General features: G+C 38.7%; 1 protein-coding gene across 8 annotated transcripts in view; it reads left to right on the top strand.

The window, feature by feature from the left end:
- The window catches only part of LOC124719975 (zinc finger protein 723-like), a 98,525-nt gene that overhangs the window by 9,145 nt on the left and 69,266 nt on the right, over positions 1-20,114 (top strand). For 5 of the 8 annotated variants that reach the window (XM_047245191.1, XM_047245192.1, XM_047245193.1 and 2 more), the window contains one exon: positions 12,339-12,428. The exons of 2 other annotated variants lie outside the window; for them this stretch is intronic. In XM_047245191.1, coding sequence (XP_047101147.1) covers positions 12,339-12,428 — 90 coding nt within the window. Of the gene's footprint in view, positions 1-5,314; positions 5,389-12,338; positions 12,429-20,114 lie in introns of all 8 variants that reach the window. One more of the 8 variants, XM_047245196.1, reaches the window with a different exon arrangement.

The following is a 20,114-nucleotide window of genomic DNA, read 5'->3' as shown; positions in this document are numbered from 1 at the left end:
TCCATTTTATTCCACATACACAAGCTTCTTTCATGATACTTGAAAAAAGTGTTTGCAGTGACTAATTCATGCAATGTGCAAAATTCTACCAGGCGGCTTCCCCCTTTCAGTAATTTGTGTCATTGGATGTTCTCTTTACTATTTTACATCCTATTCCTACTATTGAATTTAATTATCTTCTAGAATTGGCTGTCATCTTCCTTAGCTATTGAATAATTACTCATCAAACTTTTTACTATTCCATCTGCTGGTCTGGTTGCCATACAAATATCTACCACTGTTGTATTTTCTTCATGCTATTTCAGCTATGGTAATTCAATGACATTGCTGTTGATAATAGCTTACTCAAGTGCCTATTTTCTTGCTTATTACTAGGGCTCTCCCTGCATGACCCCTATTTGATTTTTTGTTGATAATCCTGTACTGGCCTGACCAGAAGTCCTGTCCTTTCTGCCACTGCACTTCAGTTCGTACTAAAACTGAATACAACCTATCCAATTTCCTATTTAAAGTCTCTAACCTTCCTAGGCTGTTGTTGTTGTTTTCAGTCCAGAGACTGGTTTCATGCAACTCTCCATACTACCCTATCCTGTGCAAGTTTCTTCATCTCAAAGTATGTACTGCAGTCTATGTCCTTCTGAATCTGCTTAGTGTATTCATGTCTTGGTCTCCCTCTTTGACTTTTACCCTCCACACAGCCCTCCTATACTAAATTGGGGATCCTTTGATGCCTCAGAACATGTCCTACCGACCAATCCCTTCTTCTAGTCAAGTTGTGCCATAAATTCATCATCTCCCCAATTCTATTCAGTACCTCCCCATCTAATCTTCAGCAGCACCACATTTCAAAAGCTTCTATTCTCTTGCACACACACACGCGCACACACACGCGCACACACACGCGCACACACACGCGCGCACACACACGCGCGCACACACACGCGCGCACTCACGCGCGCACACACGCGCACACACACGCGCGCGCACACGCACGCGCGCGCACACGCACGCGCGCGCACACGCACGCGCGCGCACGCGCACGCGCGCACGCGCGCACGCGCGCACGCGCGCACGCGCGCACACGCGCACACGCGCACACGCGCACACATGCATGTACGTGCAGAGAGCTGAGACCACACTGCCAAGCTGTGGTCTCAGCTCTCTGAGACTGCGATCGTGTGAGTGTGTGTGTGTGTGTGTGTGTGTGTGTGTGTGTGTGTGTGTGTGTGTGTGTGAGCGTGCGTGTGAGCGTGCGTGCAAGGGTGCACGTGTCTACTGCTGACAAAGGCCTTAATGGCTGAAAGCCTTAATTGTGTGAATCTTTTTATTGTGCGTATCGCGACTCAGCATCTCTGCTATATGGTGAGTAGCAACTTTCCTTCTCTGGTATTGTTACATTCCATCCTGGATTTTCCATTGTTTGATGTTTGCTTCTATTTTCTTCTTGTTTAAACTGTTTGTCGTCCATGTCGTCCACTTCCATACAAGACTGCACTCCATACAAATACTTTCAGAAAAGACTTCCTGACACTTAAATCTATACTCAATGTTAACAAATTTGTCTTCTCAAGAAAAGCATTACATGCCATTGCCACCCTACATTTTATATCCTGTCTACTTTGAACATCATCAGTTATTTTGCTCCCCAAATAGGAAAACTCATGTACTACTTTGTGTCTCATTTCCTAATCTTAATCCCTCAGCATCACTAATTTAATTCAACTACATTCCATTATCCTCATTTTCCTTTTGTTGGTGTTCATCTTCTATTCTCCTTTCAAGACACTGTCTATGACAGAATTAAAATGTAATCAGCGATCCTCAAAGTTTTCATTTCTTCTCCATGGATTTCAATTTCTGCTTCAAATTTTTCTTTTGTTTTCTGAACTGTTTGCTCAGTATACAGATTCAATACCATCAGGGATAGGCTACAACCCTGTCTCACTCCCTTCCCAACCGTTCTTTCCCTTTCATGCCCTTTGACTCTTACAACTGCCATCTGGTTACTGTACAAATTGTAAATAGCCTTTTTTCCCCTGTGTTTAACCTCTGAAACCTTCAGAATTTGATAGAGAGTATTCAAGTCAACATTGTCAAAAGGTATCTCTAAGTCTACAAATGCTATAAATATAGGTTTGCCTTTCCTTAATCTGTGTTCTAAGACAGGTTGTAGGGTCAGTATTGCCTCATGTTTTCAAACATTTCTATGGAATCCAAACTGATTTTTCCCAAGGTCAGTTTCTACCGGTTTTGTCCATTCATCTGTAATGTATTCATTTTAGTATTTTGCAGCCATGACTTACCCAACTGATAGTTTGGTAATTTTCACGTCTGTCAACACCTTCTTTCTTTGGGATTGGAATTATTATATTCTTCTTGAAGTCTGAGGGTATTTCACCTATCTCTTACATCCTACTCACCACATAGTAGAGTTCTGTCAGGTTTGGCTCTTCGAAGGCTATCAGTAGTTCTAATGGAATGTTGTATACTTGCAGGGCCTTGTTTCGACTTGGGTCTTTCATGGCTTTGTCAGACTTGTCACACAGTATCATTTCTCCCATTTCATCTTCATCTACATGCTGCTGTATTTCCATACATTGCTCTCCAGTACATCGCCCTTCTATAGACACTCTATATAATCCTTCCACATTTCTGCTTTCTCTTCTTTGCTTAGAACTGGTTTTCTGTCTGAGCTCTTGATATTCATCCAAGTGCTTCTCATTTCTCTAAAGGTCTCTCTAATTTTCCTGTGGGCAGTATCTATCTTACCCCTAGTGATATATACTTACCCTACTAAGGTATGTAATACTCCACACTCAGACATATAGACTGCCTGGCCTGCTTTTCCTGATAACATCCTACTTAATAGCCTCCACCTGTAGATCTGAATGGGGGATTATTTTACTTCCAGAATATTTTGCCTAAGATAATTTTGTACAGTAGAGCTGCATGCTCTTGAGAAGAAGAAAACAAACATAGCTGCGGTTTCCCTTTGCTTTCATCTACTTGCAGTATTGGCACAGGAAATTGGTTAATGCTACAAGGCCAGGTCAGTTGATCATACAGACCATTGCTCCTGCGACTGCTGAAAAGGCTTTTGCCTCTCTTGAGGAACCATGTGTTAGCTTGATTTCTCCTCAGATAATACTTATTCGTGTTTGCACCTAACTGTTTTCAGTATGGTTGACATGCCAGCAAACCTACCTTGGCAGTGTCCATGGTTCATTTGGTGTGGGGGCTGTGCACTATTGTTTAAAGTGCTGTCTTGGAGCAGAAGAAATAGTCTTAGCATGTATATTTGTAGAATTACTTCATTATCTGTATGAACACAAATAACAATTTTGTGAGACTGCATTGGTACACATACAAACCCACAGATGAAAACTGTTGCTATGTCCCAGATTTGTGGCTGTAACTCCTGGTTTCAGGACCAGTTACTTTAAAAATTACCCTAACCAAGCATGCCTCCATGGCTGCCAAGGGGATGCCACTTGCATGTCCTCATAGATTTTCATCTTAGGTTCAGGATTTTAAGGTCAGCGACCAACCAATAATTTTGTAAAGCAGTGTGACACAGTTCTCCATAGAAGTAGAAACAAGAAATGCATTTGGCAGTTGGGTGATTTGTTAGTGCTGGTAAGTATAAAAAATTTATTATATAGTTGTCTGTAGCTGAGTGCATAGGATAACAGTATAAAAACCATAAAATTGGTGGTTCAGATAACACTAATTGCTACCAGTTCTTTTAGTTTTATTTACATTCCATATGTAAAGCGAATGTTAATTTTATATCATGCTGAATCATACTTTATTAAAATTATTTTTAAGTAAAAGTTACATAAAAATGCACGTATTGTTGAAAAATTACAATTTGGTACAAAAATGGAGAGCATCAAATTGAAAGTAAAGAAATCTCACAGAAATGTATCAAAATTTTTGTTTTAATATGTCGAATGTTGAAAAAATGTAATTTTTACTAAACTGTTACAATTCAGTATTTGTTAAATTTGCAAGTTGTTAGTAGACATGGAAGTTTTCAAAAATTAGTAGTTCCGACTAGAAGATTCGAACCAGCAGCTTTTTCATTAAGGCACTTTTGTGCTATAGTCTCAATTACCAGCAATTGTGTTAATAATTAGGAAATATTTTTTAGTTGACAGCACTCAGAAATCTTGTGATCATCAAAGTCAAATTTTTGTAGTTGTTTGGTAACTGCATAGTGCTGGTTTAGGAAATTGATGTTCCAGCACTGAACTCCAAATACTCTAAATCTGAAGGAAATTGAAGAGGATGATTTGCAAGATACCATTTTCAGTCAAGTTCTTATTATTGCAGGGATGTGTCCATAATGGTTAAGGTGACAGCCCATAAAATGCAAGAAATCCAGGTTTAACTCATCAGTGCAGCCAAAATAAATTTTTACGTCTGTTTCCTAGACAATTCGCTAATATTAGGCAGCCACTGGATCAAATTGTGAATGTTTCTGATCAGCATAATTTATCTGGTATTCAAAATTGTATTGGCTGACTGCATTGCAGCAGAATTGTGAGTGAATAGAGCAACTGATTTTAATTGATCAATGACTGTAGGATCCATTTTTATTCTTGCAGAGGAACTGTTTTCTTTCCAAAATCATATAGGGGAACAAAATTATCTTCTGTTCAGGTCTTTAGCTCCAACCATGTTTCCTGTGTCTCTTCTTACAAACTGAAATGACCTGTGCATTTTTCTATTCCCATGAAAAGCCACTGTTCCATAAAGTAACACTTCAATTGCCAGAGGTTGTTCTGCAAGATCCACTTGTCTTATTTAATCTGATGGCTGCCACTTCAGGTCTAGTGGTCTACTGTGTAGAAAAAGTTTGGTTTTTCCTTCTCCCTCCAGTCCCTACCTTAGTCAATTATGTATCTGTCATTTTAGTATCCATGCTGCAGCCAAAAATGTGAAATACATTTTTGTGTTCTTTAATGGAGAAACTTTCTATGGCAAAGCATTGTAAATATGACTTTTCTGTTACTGTCATCTGTTTTGCTACCACATGCATCATTGTCAACTTCCCTTTGTAGAGTTGTCTTTGATCCCTTTTCTAACATTTTTGTTCAGAAGTTCTGGGGTTTTCGTTTTTTGTTTCAAGTTTTGCAAGATATGATCTTGCTTATAAATTAATGGAAGACTTCTTATATAGGCTGTCTTGGTGGGTCTCATATGTTCAACTTCTGGTTGGCCAAGGGGATTCAGGGGATTTAGCTTCATTTGAATTTGCTGTACAGATCTCTGCTGTCATGTAACTATGTAATGTTGTTAACATTTGCAGGTCCTCACCCTATTCCACAACACTCCCCATACTGGGTGTATTGGCTGTTACATCATGTTTGATCACCTTACCAGGTTTGTTAGGCAGAAGTATGTTCCTATCTTTCAGAATTTGTTTTTAACAGTAGCAATCTGTGATGCTTCAGTAGTCCAGTGCTCATGTTCCAATCTCTGTATTTAGAGAATTTATTATTTTGGGCATGTTTATTGCTAACAGAATAAATATTTTCCTGTTGTGTGTTTTCTAAACAGTTGCACAGGCTAATGTTTTGGAAAACATGTTTTGTAGATTTTCACAGGAATTTTTGTTCTCTCAGCTGTGCTAATGTCACAGGATGTGATTGAGATGAATGAGTTCAGATTGTCCTCTGGAAATTTAGGTCTACGTTTTCCATGGATTCTCTAAATTTCTTCAAGGAAATGGTTGGACAGCTTCTGATAAAATGACATGGCTCATGTTGTCTATATTTGCCCAACCTCATGTCATGTTGTACTTTATTGATGTAATTTTCCTCCACATCTTTCTCCCCATCTAAAGGCATGCATCTTCAGTTATGTAGCTGAGAAGTATATATATCCTGTCACTACAGTATGCTAGAGAAATTCGATTGTATACAATATTTACCAGACTATATCTTAAGCATTAGTCTACTATGATGGATGGATGTTGGAACTCAAATGTTCTTTTTTTTCCCACATCACATTTGACACTTTAAAATTATTTTTTCCTCACATTTGATACTTATCTTTATGCAGATTTCAAATTTCAGTAACATGCAATGAGATAAATGCAGATTTATTTCATTCTACAGTACTGATTTTTCATGATAATAAAGCTATTACTGCCTGCATTCTGTGGTGCGTCTTACTAATGGGTTCTCTGTATGGAATATCAGATTTTGTAGCTAATCATTTCTAGTTTTCCTTCCAGCATTGTGTGTATAATGCCACTGTTAGTTAATGAAACTCTGGATCTTGTCTTGAATGCTTACATACTTTTCTAAGAGTACGAGGATTGCTTCTTGAATGGGTGTGAGGCTACAAATTCAAGTGTTTTGAGTTCAGTCCCAAACATCATCTGTCACTTTTTCTATGTGGAAAATGACAGTTTCCATTCCAGTGTGAAGCTCTAGGTCTTCATGTAACTTACTATGTCAGTGAGTTCAGAAGTTGGAGGCAGCCAGTGGCATACCACATCCAGTAAGACAATGCCTAATAGAGCACTAAGATGTTAATAACTACTTCTACATCCATACTCTGCAATCCACATGATGGTGTGTGGTGGAGGGTACTTTGAGTAACTCTATCAGGTCTCCCTTCTATTCCAGTCTAGTATTGTTCGTGGAAAGAAAGATAGTCGGTATGCCTCTGTGTGGGCTCTAAACTCTCTAATACTATCCCCATGGTCTCTTCACGAGATATACATAGGAGGAAGCAACTTACTGCTTGACTCCTCCTGAATATATGTTCTCGAAACATCAACAAAAGCCCGTACCGAGCTACTGAGCATCTCTCTTGCAGAGTCTTCCACTGAAGTTTATCTATAATCTCCGTAACGCTTGCACGATTACTAAATGATCCTGTAACGAAGCATGCTGCTCTCTGTTGGATTTTCTCTATCTCTTCTATCAACCCTATCTGGTACGGATCCTACGCCGGTGAGCAGTATTCAAGCAGTGGGCGAACAAGTGTCTTGTAACCTACCTACTTTGTTTTTGGACTGCATTTCCTTAGGATTCTTCCAATGAATCTGTCTGGCATCTGTTTTACCGACGATCAATTTTATCTGGTCATTCCATTTTAAATCACACCTAATGCCTACTCCCAGATAATTTGTGGAATTAACTGCTTCCAGTTGCTGACCTGCTATATTGTAGCTCAATGATAAAGAATCTTCTATGTATTCGCAGCACATTTCACTTGTCTACATTGAGATTCAATTGCCATTCCCTGCACCATGCATCAATTCGTTGCACATCCTCCTGCATTTCAGTACAATTTTCCATTGTTAGAACCTCTCGATATACTACAGTATCATCCACAAAAAGCCTCAGGCATCTTCCCATGTTATCCACAAGGTCATTTATGTATATTGTGAAAAAGCAACAGTCCTACAACACTCCCCTGTGGCACACCTGAAATCGCTCTTACTTCGGAAGACTTCTCTCCATTGAGAATGACGTGATGTGTTCTGTTACCTAGGAACTCTTCAATCCAATCACACAACTACCTCCAAGTTGTTGAAAGCTTCACTTTTACATTGGGTTTGCATTAGTTTTGGTGACATTTGAGATGTATTTTCCTGAGTACCAAAATTAGGTGACCCACACTTAGATCTGCATTTACCTGCTTATTGTCTTTAGGGGTGGTTTTATAATCTAAAAAATGTGTTCTGCATATAACCTGCTACTTGTTTAGTTCCTTCTTGACCATAGTGCCCTCATGGGCTTTGCAGAGGTACCCTATCATCTTCCACTGAATAACACAGGTCAGAAAATAGGGAGCTGAGATCATCATAAAATCAAAAAATATACTTATTGGAGCCTTCACTGTGGCACAGGCAGAGGAGAGAGAGAGAGAAGTTCCAACTTAGTGTCAAACCCAAGTGATTATAAATAGTGATTGACACAGGAATATAAACATTGTTCTCAGTAAAGAAAAGAATTATAGCTTGTGAGTGGAGTTCTACACAATGGACATGAAATTTTGTGGTGCAACAAAATTGCTTCATAGGTAGCGATTTGGTGATTAGCCAACCAAACTCACAGGAACATAATTTAGTTGCAGATGATAATCTATCAGTACGTAGAAAGATATAGAGGATCATATATAAACTAGAAATATACAAAAATTGGGTAATACTGAAAAGACATAAATTGTTATGAGATCTTGAAACATGTAGCTGAATAAAAGTACTCACTGATGATTGCAGAAAAATGCTGAATAATTTTTGGGCATTTATTAACAAAAAGTTTCCGTAACATGTGGATCAGAAATTCCAGTAATTGTACTATACATTACTCAAACTCACCATTGGAATACCACATCTCAGATGGAACTTTGGCGAACACAAGATCTCGACATGCATCTTATTCCCTGTACTTTTATCCTAAAAACATTATTTTATTTTTCTAATATTGTTACATAAATAACTCAGCATTGCTAGTATCATTTATTGGAAAGATGATGTAGGGATATGCATCAACTTCTCCACAGCGGTATGTCACCACATTACTTCGTAGTGGTGTGTATCACTACACAGTGCTGCTGTGTGTCTGAGTCTCACTGTTCTGACACTGAATTTCACAGTGAAGAGCAACCCCTCACTGCTTGGTTGGATGCTGCAGTGAGGCATTCTTCAGGCCCAAATAAGCGAGTTGCATTGGTTTGGGTGTCCAATCAACAGTACTCTGCACATCATGGAGCCAGTACCCTCCCTTTCCTTTTGACTGAAGACAAACCAGCGAAGTCAAGAACACTGGAAAGCTTATGAGCCTGTGGCATCTTGACTGGAACCAGGGGCTTCTGTCATTCCTTAGTCCTTGCCATGGAGACCTGATAAGTGCAGGTACTTTAGATGGACATACGTTACCTTGAAATAGTTTTGTGTGTCCCCATTAATAACATCGTTCCTCAAGTCAACAACTCCTGTGGACAGGTTTATTAGCTAAACTTCACAAACAGTGCTCCACGTACGGCACTAGTTTATGGTAAAAAGTAGATATTTCTGTCATGTCTCTGGACCGGTTTGTTGGCAGCCAATGGAAGGATATTACATCATAGACAATGCACAGCTGTTAACCATCTCAGTCCTGCCATTAACATACAAACTAATCATGTTGTGGATGGCCTTTACTTCACAGCATGCTTTTGATACATGTTGACAATTCTGTTAATGTAATATAATCATATAAGTGTATATACAGAACACATGTGCATCTTTGATTTTGAAAGTTTATTAATTTTATCTGATATACAATCCTGGTTTTGGTGAGTGGTATTGTCTGCATAGTCGTATCTTTGTGTTCTTCTGCTGCTTACAAGAGGTTCTTGTATTGGGGTGTAGAGCAGTGTTTCACTGCCTCTCTTTAAATACTATTAACAGCGTTCTCTCAGAGATGAATCTATGTTGTGGCAGACTTGATATATAGCCTTCCCTCGGGTTTAGGTTAGCCTCAAAACTGACACTTTCCCCTTATTTCCTGTCTTTGTCCACAGTCCTGTTGGATACAAATCAATATCGGAAAGAAGAGTGCAAAAATAATTCATGAAAACCCAGTTTTACATTAAGTGTTACATGTTTTTTTTGTTTGGCCACTGCAAACAGGCTTTTTCCCTGAACATTCACTTTGATCCCACTCTAACATCTGATATATCAAGGTAGTTGTTAGATTAAACACTGTGTTTGTCTCTCCATTGAATTAAAAATATGTCATTGGCTACATAAATCGGCTTTTCAGCCATCATAACTTCCCATTACAGCCTGCAACAGGTGTTACCAATATACACTTAGGGGTTGGAGAGGGGATGGCCCATGAAAAAGTTGTACCAGCTTATCTTGGATTGTCATATTTTCCTCCAGGGTTGCAGATGCATAACTTCATTTCCTGTCTGAGGTGTTTTTTAACTTTATAAATGAAAAGAACTTTGCAAAGAACTTACATGGCTTCCATGTGCAAAATAGTAGTGAGAAGCAGTTTAACTAGCTTGCTGCATAAGTGTTTCCACATTCACACTGGGCAAAACCAAAGTACCTTCTTCAAACCTGTAGCTGTCAAGACATGTACTTGATGCAGTCATCTACATGGTGCCATGACTCACTCCACACTACTGTCAACAGTAGTTTCCTTATTGTGGTGGTTTGTGACATTATTCTGTGGTGTCTAAAGACCCCTATGTCATAATTATAATGTCATATGAACCAAATTACGTTTCATGTAATTGAAAGTTCTGCTGTCAGCCGATTGTAATGGATACATTCAAATGCCCAAATGATATTTGGAGTTTCTCATAAATGGCCAGTTCTGTTTTATTGCAGATTCTATTTGTAATATATTGATTGAAATAAGCTGAAAGGGGGTAGGAAGGACTGGAACCATCCAAAAATAAAATTGACTTAAATTCCAAAATAAAAATCAAGAAATGCTATTTTGATGTGTCAAGTGATTCAATTTGAATTCCATTTGAACAAGTCATAGTTCTGACTTCCAATAAATATTAGTAATATCAGGTCCAATGTCTAAAAAGGAAACAAAAAGTGAATATTTGCATTACACAGTAAAAATAAGTTAAATAGCAGGGTAGAGGAATAGAATTTAAAGCTAACCAGATACTATAACAGAAAGCTTAGGTTACATAAAACTACCTTTTGTTTTGTAAAATTTTATGTTTGACTTTATAAAGGAGTTAGCATCTGAACCAGTATTTTACATGTAATAAGAGAGCTTGCAGTTGATCTTTGACTTATAAATAGAGTGGAGAGCTCAATAGAATTGTATTGCAAGCTTGAAGCCATTGACCACATCACACTTCACCAAGCATTTTGCAGGCAATTGACCAGTTTTCCCTACTCCTGCACACTTCAAACGCGAAAGGTTCTCTATTTGGCTTCATTCATACAGCACACAGTTCAGTTTAGTAATGTTACTGGAGTTTCTCAAGTCATACAATTGCAAATATAATAATAATAATAATAATAATATAATAATAATAATAATATAATAATAATAATAATAATAACAAACCTGACATCATACTCACCAATAAAAAGAAGAAATTAACACAACTAATTGAAATATCCATACCCAACACAACAAATATACAGAAGAAAACAGGAGAAAAAATTGAAAAATACATCCAACTGGCTGAGGAAGTCAAGGACATGTGGCATCAGGATAAAGTCGACATTATCCCAATTATACTATCAACTACAGGAGTCATACCTCACAATATTCACCAGTACATCAATGCAATACAGCTACATCCAAACATATATATACAACTGCAAAAATCTGTAATTATCGATACATGTTCAATTACCCGAAAGTTCCTAAATGCAATATAACATATACCATACAGTTACAAGGAAGTCACGCTTGACCGAGGTCCGCGTCACGTTCCATTTTTAACCAGACTTAAGTCTGAGAAAAAATAGATAATAATAATAATAATAATAATAATAATAATAATAATAATAATAATTCATGTTGGCACCTACATAAACACTGTGAGTAATCATCTTCCATTCATTAGTAAATACAGTGCATTTCTGTGCAGATAAATTTATTCAGTTCCTCACAATAATAAATAAATGTTGCAGTAAAACAGTAGAAATTCTAAAATTTGTCACATAGTATGATTTGCTTAATGATACCCAGAAATGTCTGCCTGCTTACGCAAATCCTGACATGCTCAGTGCCTTACGTCAATGCTGGTGACTGGGACCATCCCTGGCAGAGTTGCCTAAATCAAATTACAATGGTGGCACACTATTTAAATGTTTAAATAATGAATGAAATGGGATGACAGTGGTACTGGTGAAAAGGAGAAAATTACCATGATATTTTACATGGCGTGTGTAATTTTTTCCATGAAATGAAATGGTATTGCATTAGTGCAATTTTCTTTGAGCCAACTACCCACAGTAACATGTCTCCCTTGCAAAATGAGCAAAATTGTAGTTGAGAAAAATAATAGTGTGTGTGTGTGTGTGTGTGTGTGTGTGTGTGTGTGTGTGTGTGTGTGTGTGTGTGTGTGTAATGAAAGTAGCTGCTTGGCAAGGATGAAATGATTTGTTGTTTGGTTGATGTCTGATGTGTCTATCTCCAAATTAAATAGTCTTGATTTCAAATGTGTGGATCAATTGGGATGAAAGTAAATCTTATTTAACGTGACACAGTTTCTTGTTACCTAATGCCAGTAAGTGAATACATGTGACCAATAGGTTTTTAGCCCCACATGATGTGTAACCACCAATCAAGTGCAAGGGACAGAAGCTTTGAATATGCCATTCTTTCTTTTTTCAGTTTCTTGAAGGTCCGCTAAAGATTTTAATGCCTAGTCTCCATATAAAGCAAGACCTAGAACTGAAACAGGAGGATGGCATTGAGCGTGATGTAAGTTTTCACATTAGTGATGTACTGTGCATGAAGTACTGTATGAATATCATGAGATGCATTGGGTGCAGTATATTTTAGTGATCATAAATGATGAAACATTAAAACCTAGGATATTAGCACTCCCCCAGAATGTTTATAGAATTTCAATTGACTGTAGGTATATTGTTCTGTTGTGTAATGGTATTTGAATGAAACTTGCAGGAAACATAAGTTTATTAACTGTAACCCACGGTAATTTTGTTGTACATGTAAATAATGAATGCCTCAAATTCATTCTTCGAACAAATGTACCAAAGATGACTTCCTTGCAGCAGCTATTAATTTCTCTGTCAGAGTTCTATAATAGAAAAGATGTAAGATGTAAGAGGTAAAGCAATCAACTGTAAGCAGTATGTTATCAGACAAGTATTGTGTTTGTCATACTATTTCTTTTTGCTGAAGTATTTAATGAAAAACAAACTGCATTATTGGAATTGTGTTGGCTTTGTGTAAAGACAATGGGTTTATCCAGTATGTATGGCATAAATTTACAGTGTGATGGAACATCGCTTTTCCCAAACTGCTTGCAGAGAGAAAACGTGATAGCAAGAATTTTTGTAAACAGCATTAAATTTAGTCTGTGAAATTCCATATTAGTTTGATTAACTATCATCATAGTGTACTAAATTTAATGCTGACGAAGGTTTGTCAGATCTCCAGCCACATGGTAGCATTGATTTCATGCGATGTTTCAGGAAGTCATATTACCCATCTTCTGGCGTAGTGTCGAGATTTGTGGGGAGTGGGCTATTTATATGTGCCAGCATCCCCCTTCACTAGACCTCGGGTGGCTGCAGTTTTGGGGATGGTGGCTGCATTCAGTTATCGGTGTAAGCATTATGTCTGTGTCCACAGCGGAGGGCGTTGACGGTCGTGCTCGCGATGGATTGCCACTATCGCAGGGTTCCATGGTGCGCTGAGTTCCTATCCATTATATCTGTTGACCAGATTGTCGTGAATCCTTATTTCTATGGATTGTTTGATAATGCTTTCCCAGAAGCCAGAAGTTCAGCACAGTACTTTCGTGTTTTTGAAGTTGAAGGTGTGTTCTGCTGTGGCTGATTTTTCAGTGTGGCCTAGTCACACACATCTGATATGATCTGCGAAGCATTTAGATATACAGTGCTGTGTTTGCCCAATGTATTGTTTTCAGCATTCGCATGGTATGCTATATTTACTCCTGGTGTGTTAAGGTTCAGCGGATCTTTGGTAGAACCTAGGAGCTCCCTGGTCTTTGATGGTGGTCGGAGAATGCTTTTGATATTGTATTTGCCCAAAAGTTGTGCAATTTTGACCGGGAGCGGAACCGTGTACGGATGAAGTGCGAGACGGTCTCCTTCTTCTTCGTCATCTTTTTCTGGGGTTCTCACTGCTTCCTTCTTCCTTTGAAGTGAAGTGCTCTGTTAATCTGTGTTTGACTGTAGCCATTTTGGTAAAAGACTTCCCTCAGGTGTTCATGCTCAGATGGTAGGCTGTCTTTGTCACAGATGGCATGCACCCTATGTACCAGGATGGTCAGTACTGTTTGTCTTTGTGCTGGATGGTGGCAGCTTGTTGCACGAAGGTATAGGTCTGTGTGTCTTCTTCCTGTGTACTGCATGGCCTAGTGAACCATCTGCCTTCCTCTTAATTAAAATATCAAGGATGGGGAGCCAGTCATTTTCTTCCATTTTCATTGTAAATTTGATGTTTGGATGGATGCTGTTGAGGTGTTGCAGAAACTCATCTAGCACCTGTTTGCCATGTCCGCATATGACAGAAGTGTCAATGACATAGCCGAAGAGTGCTTTGGTTTCTGTCTGGCAGTTTGAAGGGCCACCACCTCGAAATGTTCTATATAGAGGTTTGCAATCACAGGAGCCTGTGGGGAGCCCATGGCCACACCATCGATCTGTTTGAAGAATTCCCCATGGCACTGAAAGTAGGTGGTTGTTAGTGCTTGTTTGAAGAGCCTGACTGTTTGTGGGTCAAAGTGCTGGGCTAAAACTGCCAAGGAGTGTTGAAGGGGTTCTTTTGTGAAAAGCAACGTCACATTGAAGCTAACGAGTAGGTCCTCCATTTGTAGTCATATGTCCCTGAGTATTTCTACGAATTTGGCTGAGTTTCTCACATGGTGGCTGCAGTCCCCCACAAGGGGTTTGAGCAGTGTTTCTAGGCGTTTAGCAAGTCCGTAACAGTGAGAGTTGTCCACAATTGGTCCAGAGCTACCCCTTCCTTATGGATCTTAGGGAGTCCATAGAGGCTTAGTATTGCTGGTGCTCTGGGGTATAGGTGCTTCTTCATTGGCTCAGGTAAGTCAGATTTCTTAAGCAGGGCTATCGTCTTTCTACTTATCGTCGGGGTTGTATCCGTCTTCAGCCTCTTGTAGGCCTCACCTTGTTGCAGCAGGTTTTCTGCTGGTACTCGGCAGTGCTTAGTAGCACTGTAGCATTCCATTTGTCTGCTGGTAGGATCGTTATTTCACGGTCATCTCTAAGGGTCCAAAGAGCTGCTCGTTCTTCCGCAGATATGTTATTTTTAGGCAATTGAAATCTGTCGATTATTCTGGAAGTTTCCCATGTGACTTCCTCTGCTTCCTCCTTGGGAAGCCTTCCATGCCACTGATAATGTCTCATTTCGAGTTTGTTCTGGGGATGGGGGCAAAATTCAGTCCTTTCCTGAGGACTGCCATTGTGGCAGCAGCCAGTTCTTTTCCAGTCAAATTGATCGTGGCTCTGGTGTCATTCATCTTCTTTTTTGTCAAAAACATTGCAAGATATCAATGCTACCATCCGGCTGGAGACCGGAGAAACCTTCATGAACAGTTTACGCTGGGAAAGCCAACAGTTAAATTTAATGCTATTTACAAAAATTTGTAATACTTAGTAGAAATCTATTTTTTGTAACGGTATCCAGCTCTGTGGACTAAGTTCAGTTGCGGTGAGTATTAGAATTTTTACTGGGTAGATGTGATTGGAAAATGAAAAAGAACAGAACTCTCACATTTCAGATGTGGGATTAGAGAATGCTGCTGAAAATTAAGTGAACTTAGAGGGAATATGGAGTCCTCAGCAGAACAGTCGAGGAAAGAAATGTACGGAAAATGCTGATGAAAAGAAGGGACAGGATGATAGCATAAATGTTAAGACATAAGGTAGTGAACTAGTCAGATGTGTTTCCTTCTCACTTGGGGAAAAATGCTACTGTTACACATGTCATAAAGGAACTTTAAATGGGGTGTAGTTAATCTTGTTATGTAGTCAATTGTGGAACCTCATCAAGCACTGGCAGCTCTAAACTAGTAGATAAATAAGTGCTTTTTTGAGGGGTATATCTTGCAAAGTAATTGTAGCAACAAAATAGGAGGCATTAGAGCTAATATAGATGCTTCCTGGCAATTGTTCTCTCCAAACACTACCTTCAAATAGAATAGAAAATGGTGAAGTAATGGATGTAGTGGTATCAGAAGTACCCTCTGGCATGCACCATTAGGTGACTAGTCTAGCGTAAATGTAGGTGTACAAAGAATCAGATATTAATAGGCAGGGATATGGACTATAATCACACATTTATTATGAGACACATTTGGGAGAGATTATGAGAGAATAAGGAATCCATTTCTTAAAGATCACAGTACTCACAGACAATGATTGCACAGCACTGCGAGTGTGTTGAAAAACATCGTTGTCGTTGTCCAAGTGCATTCAACATAATACTTGAGAAATTAACAGTGATATATTGAATGAGAGAATCTGTGCTTGGCACAGTCGTGGCAAATTCCAGAGCTAAAAAGGTTGTCTGTAGCATGTATGAAAGTCTGTAGAGCATTATCCGAGGAAACAGATGTGGTGGTTCTTCCTTCCGGAGTAATGCAGTGTGTGCCACTTCATACTGAATTTCATGTTTGCCACCATTGAGAACTGTTGACACATGGGTACAAGCGACAGCTGAATGTAAAGCACTATAGCATTAGTACATCAGTAACTTTGAAATTGTGAAAATGATGGTGTAAAGTCACAATCTCCAGTAAAATTAAAACTGAGGCATGTGATGTATAATCTCCTCACAATTACTTTGGGATTGACACTAGAGCAGGAACACATGGAGATGCAAAACGAAGTTGCTTAATTCTTCCCTGACTGTTCGCATGATCTGACATTTCATTGAACACACTCAAATTTGCATACTAATCAGTGTACAAAGGTGGAAGTGGGATCAATAGATTCTGGAGGAGTTTTACTACATTCTCATTTGAGATGTGTTTGTGGTAATAAATTTTAAATTTTATATGCAGAATATTTTCGAAAATGCATTGTTCAATGTTCCTGAAAATTTGACTTACAGGGAAACTTTGTTACTAAGTTTAAATGTCCAAATTGTGTTAACAAAATATTTAGAATATATCTTACTTTCAACAGCTCCAAACTCTGTCAGAGATGTCTAACATAAGATTAATTTAAATTAAACATTGTGTGTGATGCTCTGCTCATATGATAAGGTATCAGTCATCTGTTTTGTTGAGAGAAACACAGCACAGCAATTACGGTTAACATGACATTACATTTTCTGATCAAACATTACAAATCTTTGTAGCAAGAAAGGTACCCATTTTGGTAGAGGTATGGAAATTTAAGTATGAAAGTAAGAAGAATAGTGATAACATCATTCACTACCTTCCAATTGCAACTATTATGACGGAAACAATGAAGATCTTGTTAATGTCATTAGTGCTGAATTCCTGAGGTGCACTTCATTTGACTGTAGTTTCCAGTAACAGCATTCTTAGTAACAATTAAAATTTATGAAAATACAATCTGCTCTGCAGGTAAATACACCACACATTCCCTGGTAATTTTCCTAACAGCTTCATTACTGAGTTCCTCAACTGTGGACAGTGTACCTTTTTTACTTGTTTCATCACTGTTTTGCAACATAATTGTCAATTTAGGTCCATATCAATTCTGTTGGGTTGAAGTGCCAGTGAGAACTTGTTAGCCTAATTATTTTATGCCTGTATGTTTTTGTCAACCTGTCAGTTTTTGTATGTGGGCAACTGCGGTTTATGGAGAGGTATTGGATTTATATGCTCCATATTTTTAAATGTTTCACTTACTTCCACTTACATATGCTGAAGCCAATAATTTCCTCCTCTTATTTTAGCTTAAGGTTCTCATCAACAACAGACTATTTGGGAGCACTATCAACAACAGATGTTGATGATGTAGGCAGATTATGCACAAACCATTTATCTCAACTGATTTTGGTTTTATATAGCATTGCCTTGAACAAGAGTGATATCAATGTATCCACTGAATAACATTTGCTGAAGTTGCTTTTAACATTCTTAAGCACTGCACACTCCAGAACTGATAACAGTAATGACTGGTAAAATTTCAATCCTGTAAGTGTACAAAATGAACACAAACAGAAACTCATAGTGCAGTGAGCGATTCCATAGGACAGCAAGCTGCCTAAAACTGAACTGTACCACACTTGCATAGTATATTGGCAGTGTGGTGAAGGTGTATCCCTTGGGATAGAGTGAATGTATGATCTGCAGTCTTTGAATGTGTCCACACTATTTCATATCTAGCTGCCAGTCCTAAAGTAATTCTGTATAGAGTTAAATTAAATTACCCTGTTTCTTTCTGGAACCAGGTCCTTGATTGTGACACAGGCAGGCAATGCAAAACAAATTTTGCGGGCTAAAAATCTTGGACATTATCTTTGGTCCAGTGCAAGACACTACTGATGATTGGGGAGGAGGAGAAGTCAAAAGAATACATTGTCCAGTAATGGGTGTCAAATGCCTGAACTCATTTGAGCTAAAGCTGCGAGTGTGAGAACAAGATAAGTGGATAAATGCGGGGAACAATAGGCAGGTGAAGGCTGAAGAGGAGTGATAAATGGTGTGTGGATGGGAGAAGCACAACATCGCAACTCGAGGCAAATTTCTAGGTCTCCAGATGATGGTCAGGGTCAGTAAGTGCTGTGCTGTGAATTATACAGTGTAGGAGAGAGCGGTCAATGTCACTGCAAAGAGCACAGTGAATTGTACCACAAGGTGGAATCATGGGAATGTGAGTTAGAAAAGCTGATTAGCAAATTATGTCTTTGTATGGACAGATTTGCACAAGCTGTATTAATTAGAATATTCTTTGTTATTTTCTTGAAGGTCTGTTGGGAGTATTCTGCCACAGAGAGTGTATCAGTGAGGATCCCAGACTAAGTTTGGGGTGGGATGATCTGGATAACATTTCCAGCATTCACATCACTAATATTGCATGTAGAATGAGAAAAGTCACTGGCTAATTGAAATAATCATACATCATGAATTTTCTAGAGATCAGCAGTACATTAGTAACCAGCTGAGTTCGTGGTATTGCCAGGGTAGGTATATATTCCAATCTGTTAGTCCATCTTCTCCTACCACATTCATTCCATCTCCTCCCTGTCACTCTTCTGTCTCCTCCTCACCCACCATTTTCCCATCTTCTCACCCACTCTCTCTGCCTGTCTCATCCTTGCCCTTTCTCTCTGCCCCTCAACTTCTCCTCAACGTGTGCAGTCCACCTATGAGCTCCCTTGCAGGCAGAATGACATACCTGTCTACTTACAGTGTCATGTAGCCATAGTACTTCAACTATCACCTTGAAAAATGTATTAGTCAGCAATGTGAAACACATACCAAGCAGCAGTAGGAATCAACCATTTCTTATGACTAGACACAGCCATGTTCCAGTTAAAGTTGTGCTCAATGCTATGGGCTGGTGGAAACTAGTTAACAAAATTAATTTTTTTTTGTTGATAAGAAAGCAATGACATTGCCGAGGCAAAGGATGAAAGAATACACAAAACAAATATTAAATGTCCAATTTTCTGTTTGCAAGTTGCGGCAAGAAGTATGTAATACTGAGATGAGTATAATTGGAATATCTATGCCAGTGGAAGAGCAGCAACATGTACACAGTATAAATGCCTGGGAAATGTGATAAATGTGTTGTATGACAGAAATTCTGTGAGCTGATGAACAATGCAAAAAAGTACAAACTTTGCTAGAGGTTAACAGCTTATGTTGAGAAACGGACTGCATAGCTAGCAGACAGTCCGACAAAGGGATAGGAAAACAGACTGAGGCTGCTGTTATTTAAAGTGCTGGGTATCCCACCCAAAAACCATTTGTCATGGTGGCATTTGTTCCACATATATCGACAAATTTAAATCTCTCTAAAAGATCACACCTTGTTTAGTAGAGCAGATGAGGTTTGTGGTTTAGATCATACTACACAATGAATTTTCCTTCTCTTTTCCTCTACACTTCCTGTACTCTCACACTGCAGGACAGCTTCAGTGCATGTCGTGATAGGAAAATCAGTAAGATACTTTTGTTGCACCATGAACGTTATATGTACAGCTTGCCACTGGTGTATTTAATTTGCAATGAATTTGAGAAACAACTTACTAGGGACATTATGCGTCATTTGTTTTTTATATTAATTTTACAGCCATTAACCAGTATAAGAGTTAGATTCAGCTTTCTTAACCCTTATTTTCAGTCATATGCCAACACATGCTGTCACCAACAAATATCCCCCTGCGGGTCCGTGATAAGAATAGGTACGAGGTATTCCTGCCTGTCGTAAGAGGCGACTAAAAGCAGTTTCA

Source organism: Schistocerca piceifrons, chromosome 11 (genome assembly GCF_021461385.2).
Source record: "Schistocerca piceifrons isolate TAMUIC-IGC-003096 chromosome 11, iqSchPice1.1, whole genome shotgun sequence".
Classification (NCBI taxonomy): domain Eukaryota; kingdom Metazoa; phylum Arthropoda; class Insecta; order Orthoptera; family Acrididae; genus Schistocerca; species Schistocerca piceifrons.
Note: the sequence above shows the minus strand (reverse complement) of the source record. Positions and strands in the feature narration are given on the sequence as shown.